General features: G+C 53.2%; 3 protein-coding genes across 5 annotated transcripts in view; 1 reads left to right on the top strand and 2 right to left on the bottom strand.

Moving 5' to 3' along the window:
• Window positions 1-199: 199 nt before the first annotated feature.
• On the top strand, window positions 200-3,467 carry CPLX3 (complexin 3; the record flags this gene model as incomplete). Its single annotated transcript, XM_081114427.1, has 3 exons — window positions 200-363; window positions 1,478-1,565; window positions 3,243-3,467. 3 exons carry the CDS (start codon window positions 200-202, stop codon window positions 3,465-3,467), a joined length of 477 nt encoding a protein of 158 aa, XP_080970553.1.
• A 6,671-nt stretch (window positions 3,468-10,138) lies between these two features.
• Window positions 10,139-17,404, bottom strand: ULK3 (unc-51 like kinase 3). The gene is made up of 16 exons (XM_081082517.1): window positions 17,282-17,404; window positions 16,435-16,575; window positions 16,228-16,348; window positions 15,348-15,452; window positions 14,521-14,664; window positions 14,228-14,310; window positions 13,628-13,783; window positions 13,342-13,447; window positions 13,108-13,148; window positions 12,527-12,629; window positions 12,354-12,418; window positions 12,190-12,268; window positions 12,075-12,115; window positions 11,641-11,688; window positions 11,349-11,415; window positions 10,139-11,230 (listed from the first exon to the last, which is right to left on the bottom strand). Exons 1-16 carry the CDS (start codon window positions 17,381-17,383, stop codon window positions 11,214-11,216), a joined length of 1,419 nt encoding a protein of 472 aa, XP_080938643.1. The 5' UTR covers window positions 17,384-17,404; the 3' UTR covers window positions 10,139-11,213.
• A 781-nt stretch (window positions 17,405-18,185) lies between these two features.
• Window positions 18,186-21,389, bottom strand: part of SCAMP2 (secretory carrier membrane protein 2) — a 32,922-nt gene continuing 29,718 nt past the window's right edge. For all 3 annotated transcript variants that reach the window (XM_081084641.1, XM_081084642.1, XM_081084640.1), the window contains 2 exons: window positions 19,907-20,024; window positions 18,186-19,694 (listed from right to left, as the gene is read on the bottom strand). In XM_081084641.1, coding sequence (XP_080940767.1) covers window positions 19,560-19,694; window positions 19,907-20,024 — 253 coding nt within the window. In that variant the 3' untranslated portion in view covers window positions 18,186-19,559. The remainder of the gene's footprint in view (window positions 19,695-19,906; window positions 20,025-21,389) is intronic.

The raw sequence follows: 21,389 nt of genomic DNA, 5'->3' as shown, positions 1-21,389 counted from the left end.
GCCCCCCCCCCCCCGCGAGGAGCGGTTTGCGAAATGGGGGCGGGGCCGGGGGTGGAGAGCGAGCAGCAGGCGGCTCAGAGAGTGGGGTGCTGGCCCGCAGCGGGAGCTGTCCGTGAGACCTAGTGCTGAAGTAGGCGCAGACGTGCCTGGTTCCCCTAGGAGTGGTGCCCGGTGCCCAGTGTCCGGGCAAGCGAAGACCATGACCTTCATGGTGAAGACCATGGTGGGCAGCCAGCTGAAGAACCTCACCGGGAGCCTGAGGGGTGGCAAAGACAAGGAGGATGGGGACAAGTCCGCCGCCGAAGCGCAGGGCATGAGCCAAGAGGAGTATGAGGAGTATCAGAAGCAACTGGTGGAAGAGAAGTGAGTGAGATCCCTTCCCACCTCCAACGACCCTCTCCCACACTCCATCCTCCAGCTTCCCGGCCCACCTCTAGGGTAGGATCTCAATCCCTTCCCCTGCTTCTCTAGACTGGGATGTGCACCTCTAGGTTTCCCTCTGCCACCCTGAGCCACAACATTTCAAACTTAGGGCCCCGCCCCAGCTTCACAGTAGGTCCAGAGAAAGTGGGGGCAGGGGCGATAGGGGTCTGGGACTGGGTGGGGCACGTGCATTTCTGATGAAACAAGTAATCCTTTAATCCGATCTGGTCCCAATGTCTGGGTCTTCCAAATGGAGCGCTTCTGAGCCTGAGGCTCTGAAAAAAGCGATGCAGCTGAGGGGGCTCAGAGTCAGGGACACAGATCCTGAAATGGGGGCACTTGTAGATATTGAATCCACGGATGTTCAGACAATGCTAGAACAGAGAAACAGCTGGAGTGGGGCTAGGGCTAGACTCCAGGGCTGCTTGTGTCAGATCCTGGCGTTGCTTCTTTATAGCTGAGTGATTTTAGGTAATTTACTTAACCTTTCTGTCCCTTGGTTTTCTCTTTTGTAAAGTGAGGATGATAATTATAAAACATGCCTTATATTTATGAGGATTAAATTACTTAATGTAAACTGCTTAGCACAGCACCTAGAACACGGTAGATCATTAAATGTTAGCTATAATTATTTCAGCTGATAGCAGTTTTGTTAATTGCAAAAACTTATCCCCATTCTACAAAAGGGGAAGGTAAGTGACTTACCCAAAGACATGTCCATAACAAAAGTGGTAATGGAGCCAGATACAAAACCAAGTCTGTTTCCTCCCCCGACTCACTCCCCACACCCCACACCCTCCAAATAACCTGCCAGGAAGGGAAAAGACCCAAGGAATCCGAGGCTTAGAGGGATATATATTAGGGAGCCAGAATTACCTCCCTCCCATAGCTCTGTCCAGAGGCATGTGTGGAGACTAGAAAGGGCCCTGTGATGGGGGGCTAGGCCGTAAAGAGCAACAGGCAGTTGCCAGGTCCAAGCACCCTCCTGACACACAGGCCCACAGGTGTCCATCTCTTTAGTGCTGGCAATGACTCTGGCCCTGTGCCCCTGCAGGATGGCACGTGACATACAGTTCACACAGAGGAAGGGAGAGCGGGCCATGCTACGGAGCCACTTCCGAGACAAATACCGGCTGCCCAAGGTAAGCTTAAGAGATAGGGCTTCGAGGCACATCCAGGCCCCTGAGCCCTGGGCCCTGGACTCCTTTGCCCCACTCTGGGAGCCATGACTCATGGAGAGCTTGGTGAGACCTTTTGTTCTTTCACTCCTTCACTCCTTAACTGGAGCCTGCCTAAGCCTAGGATTTGGCAAGGAAGGATAGTCCAGTCCTCTAGAGACTGATAGGTTTGTGTTTCTGGAGCCAGTCCAGGCCCCTTCTGTCCTCCAACCTACACTCCCCCAATACAAGTCAGGCCCAGGCAGATGAAGAGTTGGAAGGCAATAGATTTTACCATGGGGGTGAGGCTCTTGAGGCTTCTGAACACCGGGCAAGGTGGGATGGGAAAGAGAAGGTAGCACCATCTGTGTGCCAGGCACTTAACCTTCACACCCTTACCTAACCCCTTAGTAATTCCACTAGGTAGCAGTCACCCACATCTACAAATAAGGAAACTGAGACTCAGCTATATTAAAGGACTTGGCTAAGATCATCCAACCAGTGAGTGATGGTGCTCAAGCTTGTGAATGCTGAGCCTTCTCCAGGCCCCTGACTGCTTTCCAGAGTATGGGTCTGTCTGCAGAGAGCAAAGTAACTCCTTGGTTGGCCAAGCAGCCAGGAGGATGACTCCACTATGCACTGCAGCACCAGATGGGCTGTAAGTGTTCTACTCCTGTTGCCTAAGGAGAGAACTAAGGCACAAGCTACCCCAAGTACCTAAAACTACGATAGACTCTAAGGAGAAACAGAAACAGCGCTACAGTATACCGACCTTGATCTTCCACCTGAATTAGAAGATCAGATATGTGAATATCACACCCACTCATTCAACAAATATTTCCTGAGCCTCTGGCTGCCTCTGACTCCCCACAGGGCACCAGTCTTTTAGAAGTATCTCAAAGGGAAAACAGGTCCAGAAAGTTTGCCTTTCTGGGAAGTAACTGAGTTAAACACAGCTAGGAAGGAAGTCATTCCTCAAATGCTTGCATTAAGCATGTAATAGACACAACTTCCATTAGGGAACTCAGTCCAGTGAAGAGGGAAGACTTGGCTGTAACTGAGTAGGACATAGGACATAGGTGGAAAGCCCCAGGGAACCCAAAGGGATGAGGAAGTGCAATGACAACAATAGATGCCTTGCCAAGAGAGCACAGATGCTGGTATCAGTGCCATGCATTTACATGTAGCTGTCCCACCTCCAAGTCGATGGCCATGGGCAAGGTACTTACTTAAATTATCTGAGCCTCAACTTCCTTATTTGTAAAATGGAGAAAACAATATTTACCTTGCAGGGTCATTGTGAGAATTAAAAGCACACGGCTCAATATCAGCCATATAAAAAGTGTTTGATGAATGGTACCCACTACTAGTATTGGTAATGTCCTTCAGTGTAGTTAACAATAGTCAATATATGACTAACTATAACAGTTTGACTCCTAAGTATTCCTATTTGTATCCCCTTCAGTATCTCAGAGTAAAGTAGAGTGGTATAAAGTACAAATGTCAAAAGCTTGATCCTGGGATGTGGGGGTGGGGACTGAGCTCACTGGAACATGGGGCTCAAGAACCTAGGAGCCTGGAACCCAGTCCAGGCTCCTCCCTACACTCTCAGCTTGGGGTCCCACAGATCTCCAACTCCAGCCCAACCCTCCCTTTCTTCAGAATGAGACAGATGAGAGCCAGATCCAGATGGCAGGTGGAGATGTGGAGCTGCCCCGGGAGCTGGCCAAGATGATTGAGGAGGACACAGAGGAGGAGGAAGAGAGGGCCTCAGTCCTCAGGCAGCTGGCCAACCTTCCTGGCTTGGACCTTGGTTCCCTCAAGGACAAAGCCCAAGCCACACTGGGAAACCTCAAGCCATCAGCTGAGAAGTGCCACATCATGTGACTACTTCCCCTGGGGTTGCTCACTGGGGTGACCAGAGGGCTGGGCCCACATGAGTGCTAAGAGCATGCCTCAACTTCCATGGACCCATACCCCACCTCGTCTTCATTTCCCCTGCACCAGGCTAGTCCCAGGACCCTTGTCTGCTCCAGCCTGCCTTCTCTCCCTCTCCTCTGGGAGCAAAGTCCCCATTCTCCCCCTACCCTTCAGGACTCAGCTTCCCTACTCAGCCTGGGAAGCCTCCCAAGATTGTAGGAATAGGCCCGACTGACCTTCTCTCGCCATGACCCCAAATTCCTGCACATAGGTGCACCCTTAGAGACACACAGAGGGACACAGAGACCTTGGCCTGTGCAGAGGCAGACACCACAGCTGCATCCTGCCACACACAGACACACAGACACAAGCCAACCCCCTGGTGCCTCGGGCAGCAGCACTCAGATATGCTTAGAGGGGACTTTCGGCAGACAAACGCAGCAGACAAGAGTTGAGTTTGAGTCTCAACATTCATTTTCTTTGAAATCCATTGCTCTTTCTGGGCCTCATTTCATCATCTATAAAATGAAGATGAACTCGGTGATTTTGTTTTGTTTTGTTATAAAGTCTTTTTTTCATCAGACACTTTAATATCCCCGGACACCATTACAGAGTGAAGATGTTCTATAAACAAAAGATAATAAGCCTGCCTCATCTAATAGCTTTTCTCTCCCACTGTTATTCTAACCCCCTAATGCAGGAACTCTCACATTTATAATTTTTAGCAAAACAAAGTCTGCTTCCCGACTGTATAAACCACCCCATATGGGTGTGTGAAATACAATAATGAGATGCCCGAATGTAAGCATGTTTCCACAGATGTAGAGCATTAGTTGGATTTGTTTTTATTAGTGGTCTCTGGACAGTGGGGATAATAAAACACTATAGTCAAAGTTTTCTAGCAGGATTACAAGATGAAGTTTCTAGGCTAACCAAACATCCTGGCCTTGGGAGAGCTAACGAATATAGGTGACCATTAAGTGTGTCATATTAGACTATCAGTTTGCCATAAAGTACAACAGACTGGGTGGCTTGAACAACAGAAATATATTTTCTCTCTTGAACTCGGTGATTTTTAAGGTTCTTCCTAGCTTGGCCTCCCTGGCTCCTCGTAGTGAACCCACACCTCTCCTTGTGCAGAGCAGCAGCTGCAGTTATAGCATCAAGCAGTTGCCACTGTGGGCTCTGGCTTCTGGCAGCTGAGTGATGCCATGGGAGGGACCAAGTGCCAAGGATGAAGCTGGCAGCGAAAGGTAGCCCAGGTGGTTTCAGGCCTTCTCTGAGCCGAGCCCAGGGCCTGGCCTATTTCTGTTTTCTTCCTGTAGAACTCTCTCTCTCTCTCCGGATTCCATAGTTGGATCTCCTCACTCAGCTCAGTGAAAAATAAAAATTCCAAATGACCTGCTTATCTTCGCCCTTCTTACTGACCTCCAAGAGTCTTCGGGTTCACAGACCCCCCAGTCCTTCCTTGGAGTGGTGTCCTCTATCTCTTCACCACAGCCTCATGTGGGGCACTAGCCCCTATATGATGTTCAAGCTCCACCCCCTCGGGGTCCTAGGCAGGGGTCCCCCTGCGTTATCAAGCACCAGGTCAGACGCTGGGCTTTGAGAATGTGGCAGCCAGCAGGATGGGCAGGGCCTCTGAGGTGTTACCTGAGACCACAGGAGAGGCCACAGATCGAGCACAGCCGTCTCTGGCAAGTCCTTACCTTGGAGATGGAAGGTATGACAAAAAGAAGGCAGGACAACTGCATTCCAGCCCTGGCACTGCTGTGTGACTTTGAACAGGTCCCTTTCCCTCTCTGAGCCTGTTTTCTCCCCTGTGAAATGAATAGCCCTCCCCCCATCCAAAAATAATAATAATAATACATGTTTCAAAGGGTGACCATTTGTAAAGCACTTGGCACATGATAGGCCATATCAATAAATGATAACTCATTCTTTAAAATAACTGAAGAGCCCAAATATCATCATGCTCACCTGTGTAGTGTCCGGGGAACCAACCAGGAGGCTCCGCAAGCAGGCCATCCCAGGGGCCTGAACAAAAACGAGGTATCAACATCTCCCCCACCCCACCCCTGGCACCAGCTTGTGGAGAAGACTTACAGGCGGAACGGCCATCGGAGGGTTTGGTTTCCATTATGGCCTCTGTGGCAAAATAAGAACAAGGCGCATAAACCTGTGCAGTAGGTGACGTGGGGACTGTCAGGTGGAAGAGAGACGAGAGGATGAGGAAATAGGAAGGTGAGAGCAGGGAAGGACACAGGCCAGGAGGGGACAGTGCTGTTGTGGCTGTCATGCTAGGTCCTCCTTGAGCATCCCCGGGCCTAGGCTGTCCCCAGGTTGTCACTGGACAAAAACCCCTCCTGACCTTCCTGAAGCTGGAGGAGACCCAACCCGGGGCCCAGGCTGTGTGTGTGGGGGGACATGGGCACTGGGCGCATGACAGGCTATATTAATAAATGATAACCCATTCTTTATTTTTAATATATTTTGTTGATTTTTTACAGAGAGGAAGGGAGAGTGATAGAGAGTTAGAAACATCGATGAGAGAGAAACATCGATCAGCTGCCTCCTGCACAGTCCCTACTGGGGATGTGCCCGCAACCCAGGTACATGCCCTTGACTGGAACCGAACCCAGGACCCTTCAGTCCGCAGGCTGACGCTCCATCCACTGAGCCAAACTGGTTAGGGCAATAACTCATTCTTTAACTGCAGCAAGGCCCACGTCAGCACTCCACCTTCCAGGGGCCTCCTGCCTGATGGGTCGGACGGACCCCTTTACCCCCAGTGGTTCACAGGACCAAGGGTGAAGGAGGCAGGGGGATATGGCTGTGAGGAGGCTAGGTTAGTGTTCACTGAACCCTCACCAAAGAGAATGGCTGGAATCTGGGGTCAGGGAGGAGGTTGAGCCCCCACACTGGTTTTCTCCTCACAGGCTGGGAACCCCAAGAAGCCCTGACCTTTCTGCATGTTCCCTGGAACTGGGGGAAGGAGGCTCTGAGGTAGCAGGAGCCAGCTCCATTGCTCAGGCCGAAATGGGCAAGGAAAGCAGACTGAGGGTCCCAAGCTCTGCTGGCCTCACCCTGCCTCCCCTCCCCCTTCCTTCCCCTGCTCTCTGGCTTCTCTGGCAGTCCATGCCCCTCTCACCTATGTCCCTGCTCTCCGGCTCATTCCTGGTTCATACCCATCTTACACCCTCCCACCTGCCTCATTTCTAAGCCCTCGGGGCCTACTGAGGATGCCCTCTTCACATCCTATTTCTACTCCCATTTATTTAGATAATTACTTGCTCCATGACTAGTCCACCTGATATTATATGAGGACGACAAAGAAAGCCACCTGCTACCAGAACTTCCCTTTTCACAGTGATTAAAATCCCACCAATAAGGCCCCACAGTTTAAAGCATTTACCTCCCCAGGTCCTCTCCTCCTCTCCCTCTTGTTCTCTCTTTCTTTCATCCTTCTCAGCTTTGCAGGCAGTCTGAAGATACAGGAAATGTTGAAAGGTGATGATACAGTTCCTCTACACACACACACCCCGCACCCCTTCACCACCACTCTTTCAGGAAGAGAGTGACAGCAAAGATGGCTGGCCTGCTCCCCCTACCCCCACCCTTAGGTTCTCTAGCCCCATGACATGGGAGATTTCAGGGGATTGGTGGCAAGCCCTGGTACCTGCTCCACTCAAGTCTCCTTCTACCCATCCAGATAGCTCAGGCCTAGTTCCCAGAGGGAGACTCTCCAGGGGCCAGTTGGCCCCAGGGTGGACTTGAGGAGGATGGTGACAGGGTTTGGAGTTGAGAGCCTCCCCCTTCCCCCAGTGGCCATGGTCCCCCCTCAGACACTGGAGGCTCCCAGCGAGCTGGGAACATCTGGGGGAGTATGCGCTGTGCCAGAGCTGCTGGCAGAGCCTATTGGTCAGCTGATGCCTGAGGCTGCTTGGGGTGGGGAACTACATGTGAGGGGACTGGGAGAAAGCCACAGAGCCTGCTACCTGCCTCTAGGTCAGTACCCACCAGGCATAGCTGTTCCCAGAACCCATGTGAGTCTCCAAGAGAGCAGAGGCCAGGGTGAGCTGGGTCGGGGAGCAGCAGCATTGAGGCTGCCTTAGCCTTGCTCAGCACGGACGTGCCTGTGTGTGTGAGCATGAGTAGAAGTCTACCTGGAATCTGCCTGGGTCTGTGAGCTTGGACGTGGCTTCGGTGTTTTTGTATGTGCTGAGGCCTGTGGCCTGTTAGTGTCTGTGTGTGTGTATATCTATGATACTTCAAGTGGGTAAGTATGGGTGTGAGTTACTCTAGGGAAAGCATGCCCCAGCCTCAGTGGTCTTTGGGGATAAAAGTCCTAGATGACTTGCAGGAATCACAGTTCAATGACCTTCTGAAACTCCCATTAGCCAAGAAAGGGACAGGCTGGGCACAGGGGCACCTGCGTCCCTCAATCTGCCCAAGGCCTATCTGCTGTCCCCAGGGCTGGTCCCATGGGAGCCAGTGGGTCCCAGGCCCAGGTGCTCCCCAGCTTGGCCCAGGACTGGCTTTGACTTGGGGGACTGAGTGGAGGTGGGAGGACAGGGCAGGGTGAGGTACCCTGATGCTGGGGAAGTGTCTGCCCTGCTTTGGGCATTTTCAAAGTGTTAAAGATGAGAGGCAGAAACAACTCCTACCCCTAGAGAGAAAAATCTTTTTTTAAAAAAGCAGATTGGGTTTGCATGCATATAACAAATGGACACAAGACACTGGGGGGTAGGGGTAGCCGGGGTAAGGTCAAGAAGGAAAAAAAGGAGACCTATGTAATACTCTTTGTAATACTTTCAGCAATAAAACAATTTTTTTTTTAAAGCAGATTGGCTTATTCCTCATACGTCTCTGCCATTCGAAGGGAGCCCTAGAGAGTGAACCCTCCTCCTCCCGACCTTAGCTCTCTGGCTGGGCTGTTTCCCTCCTTGGCACGTGGCCCAAATACAGGACCAGCATGGAGGCACCCAAACACTCTGCCCAGAGAGGGCCCAATCCCCCACAGTCCCACCTGTCCAGTGCCCTGTTGGCAGATAGTCAATGCAGATATCAGAAATAATTGGGGCCTGTAGACCAACCCTCCATCCCATCATCCTAGTCAGTCAGTCTCTCCTTCCCAGTCAATCTTCCCCATTCACCCCCACAACCAGCTCCATTCATTTCCTTCCTTCCTTTTACTTACTGAGGCTTTTTTTGCCCAGCCCATGCCCAAAGATAATCTGAAGTACATTTCTCTCCCTACGTCTGAAAATAATGATTTATTGAATCTTACTGTGTGCCAGGCTAGTGTACAGTAACTCATTACCGTCTTAGAGATTTCTACAGGGCCCTTCACTTCATCCTAGTTTAACTGAGAAATGGGCCAGTCCAGCTATTTTCAACCTGTGTGCAGCGATAATTTTAAAAATATGCAATACCTGACTATTTAGTCAGGGGCACTGACCTCTTTTTCTTAGATTGTCAAATTATAAAAAAGACAATAGCCACCTGATGTAAATGAATGAAAATTACACATATTTTTTGGTCAGATCAGCAGAAATATTTTTGGTGTGCTGCAGAATTTTAGTAATTACTTTATGTGTGCCATGAGATGAAAGGGGTTGAAAATCACTGGGTTAGTCAATGGGTCTCTTGGTCAAGTGGCAGAGCCAGGATTTTAGCCTTGCCTCCTGCCTTCTGGACCACTGCTCTACATTGCCCCTCACAGCCAGGCCAAGGACTTCAGGGAAAATAATTCCCTCCCTTTCATGTTGGCTGGAAGGTTATCTTCATGGTTGGCATCTGACAAATCTATGAACTGCTGCCTTGGTGCTTCCCTGGGGCGGGGGGGCGCCTTCCTATCCCCTAAGTCCCCAAAGATGCTTCTAAGGGCTGTTAAGACCAAGACCTTGTGGGTGGGGTAGGGGCTGCTGGGAATTACCCCAGCTTTGGGGGTTCCTGGAGGGCTGAGTATGAGATACCCTAGAGCCGTGGTCGGCAAACTGCGGCTTGCGAGCCACATGTGGCTCTTTGGCCCCTTGAGTGTAGCTCTTCCACAAAATACCGACTTCTGCGCATGGGCCATGAAGTTTCAATCGCACTGTACGTACGCGCCTGCACGTGGTATTTTGTGGAAGAGCCACACTCAAGGGGCAAAAGAGCCGCATGTGGCTCACAAGCCGCAGTTTGCCGACCACTGCCCTAGAGAATGCCCTATGCCCCAACCCTGCTCATTCACTGGCCCAAGGGAAAGAGGGGTGGGAGGCCAGGGAACCTGTGTGGGGCAACTGCCTGTGCAGCGCAGAGCACAGAGCTTTTACAGGACTGTGCTCCTGCCGTGGAGTCCGCCCTTCTCCGGGTGCACAGAGGAAGGGCACTGCCTGGCACCCAGGCCTGTGCCTGTCCCCTTCCCACCAGTCCCTTAGGTGGTGGGCAGAACAGCAGCCGGTCAGCCTGACTCTCCTGGGCCTGAGGGCAGAAGGCAATGTGGCTCTCACTCCCGCACCACCCCGTGGCCTCCCGCAGCCCTCTCTCAGGCTACCCTGTTATTCCTGGAGTCCCTATAGCACTAGCCTAGGAAAAGGGGCTGCCTGCTTTGACCTACTCCTTCTCTTCTTCCAGGACAAGAAAAGAATCACAAGTTCAAAAAATAATTTAATAAGGAAACAATAAATGATACACTTCATACTGGCCTCTGATAGAGCAGAAAAGACGACCCTTGCCCCAGGAGGCACTGAAAGGTGGAAAGGTTAAAAATCACCAACAGCCAGAGTTTTAAAAACAAATCCCCAAGTAACTCCAGGTATATACATTGTTCTCCAGATGGAAGTCACTTGGTACTCCTAAAAGCCCACATGGGGGGAGGGGTTAGGAGATCACAGCACCACCAACGGAGCTGGGAAGACCCAGGCCCAGAAAAGGAAAGGTGCTTGCCCAGGGCACAGGCTGGGGTGGCAGCCGTGTCAGTCCTGAAATGTCTCCTGGGTTAGTGGGTCTCCAAAACCTGAGGAGTCGGGCAGGCCCCATGCCTCCCTGTTCTAGACCAGGACCAGCTCTGCAGAAAACAAGGGGTGCTCCCTACAGAGAGATGAAGGCTGGAGGGGTGAGGATGAAGGACCTCCCCGCAGACCCTCTGGGGCAGGGAAGGAACAGGCATGAGTTTCTTCAATTTGCCCCATCCTTCAAAATATATTATTTTCATGGCTTGCAGGATTAACTTAAAATACTGAGACAGGGTGGACAGACATCAGCTTCCAAGATGACTGGTGTTCTGTGGGGCTGAGTGCAGGCCATAGGGGGTGGTCCCTGAGCGCCCTGGTCCACTGCGAGGACAGAGGCAAGTTGAAATAAGGGCTCCCAGGAAGGAAAGGGGTGGGCACAGGCTACATCTGAGCCTTCATGCCCTAAATTGACAGGCTCAGGGTCCAGCAGTCACCAGTTAACCACAGTCACATGAGACACTTCTCCCAGAGGCCTGCTCCCTCCCCTGGGGCCAGACCCAGTGCTCCCAGCCCATGAAGGGCTGGGCCATCAGAGCCTTTGTGGGGTGGAGGGCATCCTGAGGCTGTTAGGGACCCTGGGACGCGGCGCTCACAGGGTTGCCCATCCAGGAAGGCTACCCCGCCAGGCTGCAGAGGCCACAGAATTCCGGGCAGCAGCCTCGGTGTGTCCCCCAACTTCAGGTGGCCCATGGTCTGTGCAGTCATCTTTCTGTGGTCACTGCAGGGTGCAAGCTGTGGAGGGGTAAGGGAGAAGGGTCAGTGTCAGGTCTCTGGCAAACAAGGCAGAATCCAGGGCTGCCCTTGGCCTTCACTCCTCCTGGGGCAGAGTGAGGACCCCAGGCAGACTCACAGCTCCGAACCGACTCCGACAGCCCCTCCTTGTCCAAGGTCTCGGCTTCCCAGTGAGACTCCCTCATCTGTGGAACAAAAAGGCGGCACCGAGGTGACAGGCAGCCAGGGGCAGGCAAAGGAGCCGCATCAACAGCCCCAGGGCAACTGGGAGTGAAAGAAGAGACAGCAGTGGGGAGGCCTGCAGATGGAACCGGAAAGGGCGGCGCACAGGGGAGAGGCGGGCAGAGAGCTACAAGCAGGGGAGCAGAAACCACACAGCCTTGCCCCAGTGGGACCTCCCATGTGCTCACCTTGACTTGCTCTTTCAGGTATTCAGCTCGAGCCATGAGGTTCTGAACCTGCCAAGGGAAGACATACGTGCCCATGTGGGTGGGGTGGGGCTCTCAGAGTGAGACCCTCCTCACTCCTGCTGCTCTCTAGAACCATCTGCCCCAGAACAACTGCATTCTGCGTCCTTCATCTGCTCCCTCCTCCAGAAAGCCTTCCTGACTGAAGTGGCCCAGCCAATTTTCTGTTGCTGGGTCCCCTGATCCTGCCCGTCCCACTGCCTGACCTGAGCTCCTAGCCCCTATGAACCGCATGTGGCCAACAACCTATCAGGTCTGTAAGGTCTGACTCCCAGACTTGAAACACCCCAAGAGAACCCAAGAAGGTCCTCCCAGATGGAAGGAGGGTCAAAGGGGAAGATGAAGCCCCCCACAACCCACCCAACCCCAGTGGGCACCTCAGTGTGAAGCAGTTCCCGCCTCCGGCCTGGGGGCTCCCCTGCAAAAAGAGGGAGGGTGCGTGCTAAGGGCAGGGCAGCAGGGAGTTAGGGAGTGTGGTGGTGAGGGCCTCACCTGCCAGCAGCAGCAGCAGCTCCCCCAGGCTGTGCTGGTACAGGTCCAGGGCGTCCTGCTCCCCCCCAGCTTCCTCCTCCTGCAGCCACAGAGACACCAGTCATTTAGGGTCATGCTCTCGATTCCTCTCTGCCCCACCTGGACCCCTCCCACTGGGTACAAACCTTGGCCACAGCAGCTGAAGCCACTTCCAGAGCAGCCAGGAGGCGTGGCTTGTCCCGAGCCATCTCTGGGATGAAGGGCAAAGGCTCAGGGTCAGGGGAGCAGCTTTTCTCATCTCAGGGAGTTGACCCCAATCCGCTTGGGGGCCTGGTGGTCAGTCAGGAGCTGGGCCTACCTCTGAGCAGGTCTTGGGCAGAGGCCCCCTGTCTCAGCAGGGCCTGATTGGAGGAGGACACAATGGCCTTGAGCTCCTCAGCCCGGGACACGTACTGTCGCACCTGCAGGAGCACGAGGGGCTGAGGAGGGGCTGTGGAGGGGCTGTCCCACCCTGCCTCCCTCGCCAGCATCCACATGCAAGTTCTCCCTCTAGGTCAGTGATGGTGAACCTATGACACGCGTGTCAGAGGTGACACACGAACTCATTTTTTTGGTTGATTTTTCTTTGTTAAATGGCATTTAAATATATAAAATAAATATCCATTAAAAAAAAAGTCTTTGTTTTACTATGGTTGCAAATATCAACAAATTTCTATGTGACACGGCACCAGAGTTAAGTTAGGGTTTTTCAAAATGCTGACATGCCGAGCTCAAAAGGTTCACCATCACTGGTTTAGGTCCTCAGTGACTGTCCCAAGCTGAAATGTCAGGGGCCGCCCTGACCCCTTCCCAGGACAGGAAGTCCCGGTTCTAAGAGAGCCAGTCTCAGGCAGCCCCAGGACCCCTCATCGGTTTCCTCCAGGGGACTTGCTCACCCACCTTTGCCTTAATTGCCTCCTTCCGCTGTGCATCCACTTCGTCTGCAAACAGTGGTGGTTTATATGAGGACCCTGCCCCACACCAAACCCTCTAGAATCCTCAAAAGCACGAAGTTCTAGATTTATCCTCTGCCTTGTCTCCCATAAAATTATGAACGGGGACATGCTTCTGGAATCCACCCACAGCAGCTATGGCCGACCCACCCCTGCTACACCCAGAGCTCTATGCACTTACAGTGCAGGGCAGGCACAAAGAAGTCCAGAGCCTTGCAGTAGAGCGATAAGGCAGCCGCAGCATCCCCCTCCTGGTCCTTCTTCACAGCCTGCACCACCAGGATGGTCTGGAGGATGGGCAGATCAGGGAGTCATGCCCACCACTCTGCTCACCATAAAGTGGGAACAGCAGGTCCCCTGAGCCCACCCTCGTTCCCCTGGGGGCAAGCCCCCTGTTTACCACCAAAAAGTGTAGATGAGACCCCCAACCTGCCTTCACCCCAGCCCATCCCTAGTGGCCTGCTCACTGCTCGTGCCAGGCTCTCCTCACTGGGCATGTGGTCAAGGTCCACCCAGGGATGGGCAAAGAAGTCCTGGAAGGAGATGCGACGACCAGGGTCCCGCTCTAGGAGCCGCCGCAGCAGGTCCTGGCAGTCTGGGGAGAGCTGGGGCCGAAGGGGAAGCTGAGGGGAGGGTGGGGGACAGGTCACACTGGGCTCCAGAACCTCCCCAACCCTGTCCTGGTATGCCCCAGAGGTACATGTCTGACAGGTGGAGAATCTGAGAGCCAAGAGGAACAGTGACACGTCTGGGTGATGAAGGCAGTAGAGAGCCAAGCCTCCTGCCCAGGCTCCTGCCCACGCCCTCCCTGGAGCCCTGACCTGTCGTAGAATCCTAATTCGGGTTCTTCCCTCCCAGGCTTATGCTTTTGGGAAGACTGGGCCTGGGTCTACACAATCTGTGGGCTGATCTAGGTCCCTAGAACTGAATGGAGCTTCAAGCATGCCCAGCAACACAAGGTACCTAGAGCCCACACCCCAGTCCGTGCAGGGATAGTGAGGTCTCCAACCTGAGGGCTCTGCTTCCCTCTGTCCCACAACAGGTTGCTGAGGCCCTGCAGGACCCACCTCGATGACCCGATTACTCCGGATCTTCTCTTCCAGCTCTGTGAACGACCTGGAGGCAAAGGGGGGCTGCCCGAAGAGGGCTTCTGTGGAGGGAGGCAGAGGGCAAGCTGGGAGGAACAGGGAGCAGCCTGGCCTGGCCCACTCGTGGGAGGGCCTGATAACCCCCAGAGCAGGGGCTCAGGGCCATTAAAGTCAGCCTTCTCATTAAAGCCCTTCAGGGGTGGCCAGGGAGGGCACGCCTGAGGACACACAGGCAGGCCTCACAGGGTGGGGGCAGGGGACAGAGCTCTCACCATACAGAATGACCCCCACGGACCAGAGGTCTACACGGGCATCATACTGCCGCCGACACACCATCTCGGGGGCCATGTAGAGAGGGGAGCCGCGGAGCACATGCTTCTCATCCCACGGGGACATGTGCTGTGAGAAGCCGAAGTCTGCAGGCAAAAGGCCAGGCAGCAGGGCTCAAATTCCAGCTGCCTCTGCTCTTGGCCTTTGAAGCCTTACCCTGAGCTCCAGCACAGGACTCCTCCCCGCCTTCCAGATTCACCAGGATCAATCCTACTTCCCAGTCTTAGCTAACTATTAACCTCCAACACCCTCCTGCATCTTTCAGTGGGGGCATAAGTCCTACCCATCACACACAGCCCCCCTCAGGTACTTTTCCAGGAAGCCCACCCTGCTCACATCAGCTATGAAGATAATGGCTCACTGTCCCACCAAGTGCAGGTTATACCCTCTCTAGCCTCAAGCAAATTCTTTTCCACAACCACCCCTCCCCCACCTAACTCCCTCCAACACTGCTGCAGGTTGAGTTACAGCTTGAGCTTCAATTCTGGTGACCCACCAAGTCCTGGCCCTGATCCCAAGCATTACACTGCTGGAATCCAGTGTGGATGGCTGAGAAGGGCCCTACCCTTTGGTGATGGGGCCCGTTTCTGGATCTCCCAGCCTGTTGCTGTTTGATGACTCGATAGAGGGCGCCACAAGAACCAGGGCTGCTGAGTGCACACCCACCCTGCAAACCCTGAAGCTCCATTCAGTTCTAAGGACCCAGAACAGCTCACAGATTGTTGTGGAGACCCAGGCCCAGCTTTCCCCTGCTGTTCCAGACTCACACCTGCCAGTTTAAGGTGGGGCTTCTCCAAGGAGCTCAGCAGAATGTTCTGTGGCTTCAGATCCAGGTGAGATATGTTTCGTGCGTGCAGAAACTGCAGGGCACTAGCTGGGGAACAGGACACATGAAGAGGAACAGGTCAGAGGGGCCCATCTGCCACCTGCCTCTCGCCTTCCCTGACTTACATCTGCTTCTTCAAGCCTGCATGACCCCAATTCTGGCCTTCTGAATGCTTTACATAAAAGTACCAGGTTGCCGAAACCGGTTTGGCTCAGTGGATAGAGCGTCGGCCTGCGGACTGAAAGGTCCCAGGTTCGATTCCGGTCAAGGGCATGTACCTGGGTTGCGGGCACATCCCCAGTGGGAGATGTGCAGGAGGCAGCTGATCGATGTTTCTCCCTCATCGATGTTTCTAACTATCTCTCTTCCTTCCTCTCTGTAAAAAATCAATAAAATATATTTAAAAAAAAAAAAAGTACCAAGTTCCTGCCACTTCTCAGAACCCCCCACTCCCACCCTCAGTGCCATCTTTCCTCCCTTGGGCCCCTCTGCAAGTCTCCTCTCCTCCTAGAAGCCTCCAGCCCTTTCGAATTTTGCTCTTTCTTTTGGCAAAGCACTTAGATACAACCCAGTGGGCCCTGATGCACCCTACAAGGTCTTTCTATTATCTTCAGCATGTAGAAAATCTGGACTTCTTAAAGCTTAAGGCTCCTACCTTTCTCTAGTAACAGCCTTAAGCTAGGGATGGGCACATGGCAAAGACAGGGCCTATAAATCCGAGCTGGGAAAGGAGGCAACTGCTAAGAGCGCAGCGGCTCCGAGCCTGCGTCAGGTGCAGAGGGAGGACAGAGACCATGGGAAGTCTGGGGTCAGAGGTTCTTACCCATCTGCTGCATGAAGACACGAGCCACCTTCTCAGGCAGAATCCGGCGGGTATGGATGAAGCGAGACAGGTCACCTCCTGCACAGAACTCCATGATGAGGTAGATGTTGTCACTGTCCCACTGTGGTTAGAGGCAAAAAGGCCACACCTGAAGGGAGTGTCTCTTCTCCAGTCTCCTTTGCGGGTGGCTGAACCACAGGCCCGCACCTGGAAGTCTTTCAGCTGGACGATGTGGGGGTGCCGAATGCCCTTGAGGATTTCGATCTCTGTCAGGAGGTTTTCCACGGATGCCTTGTTCAGGCTCTTCTTGGCCACACATTTTATGGCTACCACCTCTCGAGTGTCCTTCTACGGAGGCAGGAGATTTGAGGGCTCTACCTTGAGCAAGCCAGGACCCACGCCTGGCCAGAAAGGCTCTGATTCCCTCTACCCTTCTCCCCCTCACTGGGCTTACCCACTCACACCAGCATCCAACCTTCCCCTTCTCAGGCTAACGAGAACCCCTGATTATGGGACTCTGGCCTCCCCACCCAGCCTGGTGTTCTTAAACCCTCTCTTCCCTTAGTCCTATGAGCCCTTCTAGAGTGCTCCCACTAAGGCATGTCCTTCATTCCATGTTCTAGAACTGCCCAGATTGCTTCCTAAGTGGGTCCAGCCTTCCAGAACCCTGTCCCAGACTCCTCCCAGCCCACCAGGTGTCCTCCCAGTCAGGGCACATACAAGAATCAACCAATGAATACGTTTGAGCCCATTCTTAAGACACTGACACGAGGCTCCCTCCAGGCCTCCACCCGCATCTCCAAACAAAACACAGGTGTGGGTATGTGTTTGTGTGTACGTGTTTGCTTTTAAGACCTATGGGGGGCAGTCAGCTCCCACCTCGTCCACCGAACACCAGATCGGGACAAGTCAGGCCGCGGTACCTAACTGCTCTCAGGCCCTAACCTCCCTGTTCCCAGCCTGCCACCCGCCTGGGCTCGCTCAGGGTCTGGCGGGCAGGCGGCCCGGCGCTCAGAGGTTCTCAAGCCCGATTCCGGCCGCGCCTCGCCCCCACCTTGGCGTAGGCCTTGTACACCGTGGCGTACGTGCCACTGCCCAGGCGCTCGGTGAGAATGAAGCCATCCAGCCGCGGGGGACCCCAGCTGGACCCCGCCATCCTGACCACCCCGCGCCACCACCGGGCGCTTCCTGCTTCCCGGGGCGGGTTCCGGCAGGAGTCCAGCGCGGAGAGCGGAAGAGGGCACGCAGCAACTGCCCGACTCCTCGCTGCCGCCGGAAGTGCACCCGGAGGGGCGGGGCCAGGCTCCCCGGTCCTAGAGACTCTTCCTCCCGCTGCTTTCTGCGCGGCTTGGCTGAGTGCTGCCCCCACTCGGCCGCCGTCAGCACTAGAAATCACATGATCCGCAAGATCCACGTGGGGATGCTGAGGCCCCCGCGGGCCAAAGGGAGGAACTAGAGACCCGCACACGAGGTCATCAGGAATCCCATTTGGGCTCCGTTACGATGTTAGAGATCGCCCACGAGAGGACCAAGAAGGGTTAGGGGGGCAGGGGATTCAAAGAGACCCCTCCTCCCAAGACCAGCAGCTCTGAAAGTGGAATTACTGGGACATGTGCCAAGGTTGCAGACATCCCCAGTCAGGGCACATGCAAGAATCAACCAATGAACACCTAAGTGGAATAACAAATCTGTTTCTCTCTCTCTCTCAAATCAGTAAAATCTGTGAGAATATTTTTTTTAAAAAGAAAAAAATATATATAATGGAAGAGGCCAATAGTTATCTCAGGAAGGGACTTTCCCCCAGGGGTGAGAGGCTTAGCCAGAGACTGGGGGGGGGGGGGGGGGGGGGGGCAGTCAGCATGTTGACTGACCCCTCACACCTACAGATAGAGCACTTTAGCCACTACTCCTGGGGGCCATGCACATCCATCCAAGTCCAGCAGACATTAGAACCAGTGTTGTCTGAAAATGTCTTTATTTAAGCACAAAATTGAAACAACATATACATTTGTACATGGAGAAAAAAAGTACCAGAAATTTACAAAACCTTGGTCACTGTCATTAAATCATCATTCAGTGGCTCTGGAGTGGAGTGGGCTATAGACAGGGCTGCCTCTGGATTGGCCTGCTTTTTGAGAAGTTCCCTCAGTCCACAGCAGGGCAGGGTGCAGGTGTTAATGGTGGACTCCTAGGTGCTCATCACAGTGACACACTGCCTGGGGAATCCCTAGGACCAGTGGAAGGTGACCCAGACTCTACTCCTACTCGGGGTATGGGAGAATCCTGGAGGATGAGTCTGGAACCCTGGCTCATGAGACCAGTCTGAAGGATTCAGTTCTGAACTGATTCGACCTGCCCTTCCTAAGAGTCATACAAGCTAGATATTGCTGATGAGGGAACAAATGGTTAGAATGTGAGGCCAAGGCAGAGCACAGCTGTCCCCCAGGAGAAGAGGAAATCAAAACAAACGGACAAACAACCCACACCGGGACAGTCACACAAACTCCTCCTAGAAGATTGTTAAAGGCTGGGCAGGACAACACAGGTTGTCCTCTGTTCCTGCCCATCCCCAAATCCCAACCAACCCCAATGCACATTCAGTAAGTCTAAGGAGGGGAGGGCTCAGGGAGGGCCCCAAATGACACAGGGTGCTGCCCACAGCTGGAAGGTGCAGGTGGCCGATAGGGCTATGAATCTGTTTGTGAGAAACATGAAGCAGAGAAGAGGCTGAGGAACCGGCCAGAGGTTCTGGAAGCCCAGAGACCTAATCAGAGTGATCTGGGGGAACAGAGCTGTCCACCAGCCCAGGCCATAGCTCATCTAAAGGGGAGCCCTTGGGAGGTCATCCCAGCCCAGCAGGAAGGGAGGGCAGGACTATGGAAGCCACAGGCTGGGGCTGTGAAGCCAGATTCAGGCCAGGTTTCTAAGGGATGAGTGGAGGCCCAGGACCCTGGCAGAAATACAACGCCAGCTGGGTGGGCCCAGGTTGGCCAGTGATCCCAAGTGTGTACATTTGTGCATATGTGTGTGTGTGTAGGGAAAAGAGAACTTCAGTCCCACTGCTTCAGAGGGACAAAAGAATCCTACCAAACCACCACCAGAGAAGAAAAAACTTTTTTCCCCCCCTTTTCTCTTATGTAAAAAAAGTTCCTGTCCCTCCCTCCCCTTCCCTTGGGTGGAAGGGAAAGCTGGTTGCTGAGGAAGGAGGAAGAGCCACAGCAAGACCCTCTCTAGGTTTGTGCTGGCCATAGCACTGCTTAAGGCACCCACGGAAAGTGCAGCTCAGAAGGCAGGCAGGAAAAATGGCTGGGACACAGGGAAGAGAGTCAGGACTAATTCCCTTGGAAAGCTCCTCGGGCAGCAGATGAGGCAGCGCTGCGGAAGGTCCTGTTGCTGAAGATGCCCTGGGAAAATTCCTCTTGAGCTTGCTGGAAGCTGGCCCCAGTCCGGCGGTACAGAGAGTGCACCTGGGGGAAAAGGCTGTGGTAAGAGAAGCCTGTCCTGTAGGCCCACAAGAAACCCATGCCTGCTGACCTCCCACCAGAGCCTTGGAGAAAGCCACTGGACGTTTGGGGACACAGGAGTCCCAACTGCTGTAGTGATGAACACCCCCATAGCAACGCTGGAGAGAGGAGCCTGCCTCCTCAGGTTAGCTGTTGGCCTGGCACCCACCACTCACCCGCTTTAGAAGGAAGAGTGAGAGCACAGCACAGAGTGTGAAGAAGCCAGCTACCACCATCATGATGATCGACACAGCCAAGTCTTGCTTCAGCGTAGACAGGGCTGCAATCCAACCACTACAAAGGGAAGAGGAGGTGAGAGGGTATAATAGAAGTGGGCCCCAGAGGTCCTATGAGGGGCTTTTCTCCACTGCCCACATGGAATCTTTGGGCCATGTGAAGTCTGGAAGGGATGTGGCTGCTAACCTCAGTCAGGAGCAGCACTTTACCTGCTGTTTTGGGGACTTGGGGGGATATGGAAAGTACGGCTGATCATTCCCGACGGCCCACCCTCTGAAAAAGAGAACTACTGGCCAACGAGCTGCATTCATCCTGTCACCTCAGCTCCTCCCACTGGTGCACGGACAGGCCCCTGCCTGCGAACATGTCTCCTTCCTGAGCTCCAGCTTTTTCATCTATAAAAGGAAATATCCTCACACTTCACGAGTTAAAAACTTACTACCAAGCTGAAGTTAACAAAACAGTGTGGTACTGGCATGAGGACAGACATATACAATATAGAGGTTGATGGAATATAAATAAGAGCCCAGAAACAAACCCACACATCTACCATCAACTGGTTTTCACAAGGTGCCAAGACCACTCAATGAGGAAAGAATGGTCTCTTCAGCAAATGGTGCTGGGCCCTGGCCAGTGTGGCTAAGTAGGTTGAGCATCATCCCATGCACCAAAAGGTTGCTGGTTTGATTCACAGTCAGGGCACATGCCCAGGTTACGGGCTCCATCCCTGGAAGGAGGCAGCTGATCAATGTTTCCCTCTTATTGATGTTTCTCTCTCCCTCTCCTCTTCTCTCTCTTAAAATCTTTTTTTCTTTCTTTCTTTCTTTTTTTTTTTAAGGAAACCCTCGCAGACATTTGCTATACAGGCAGCGTTGCCTGGGGAGAAGGCAGCTGAACAACCCTATTGGAAAACACCTTGCCCCACAGTGTTTCTGAGGCCCATTAAGAGACTGAGAATAACAATTAGCCTCCAGGCAGAAGCAATTGCCCTCCCCCCTTGAAAAAACTCTCACCACACCTGTGGACAATTGCCTGAGGGCTATTCAAGACAGAATCCTATCAGGCTGTACGCAGAGGGGTCTCTGGAAGCATTTAGTCTTTGCCTGATCTAATTAGCTAGAAACAGTGTTTGACACTGTCCTGCACTAGAGAATGAGAGGGGCAGCAGATCTACCTAATACAGAGTCACAAACCCAAACAGGCAGCCAAAATGAGGAGACAAAGAAACAACCCACAAATGAAAAAACAAGAGAATTCTCCAGAAGAGATAAATGAAATGGAGATAAGAAATTTATTTGATATAGAGTTCAGAATAATGATGGTAAAGATGCCCAACAGCATGAGAAAAGATATAGTAACTATAAAAACAGAAATAAGAATGACATAGCACAAATAGAGAAAACATTGGGGGGGGGGGGGTTG

This window comes from Myotis nattereri (genome assembly GCF_964212035.1).
Source record: "Myotis nattereri genome assembly, chromosome: 1".
Lineage (NCBI taxonomy): Eukaryota > Metazoa > Chordata > Mammalia > Chiroptera > Vespertilionidae > Myotis > Myotis nattereri.
This window is presented reverse-complemented; position numbering and strand designations above follow the sequence as displayed.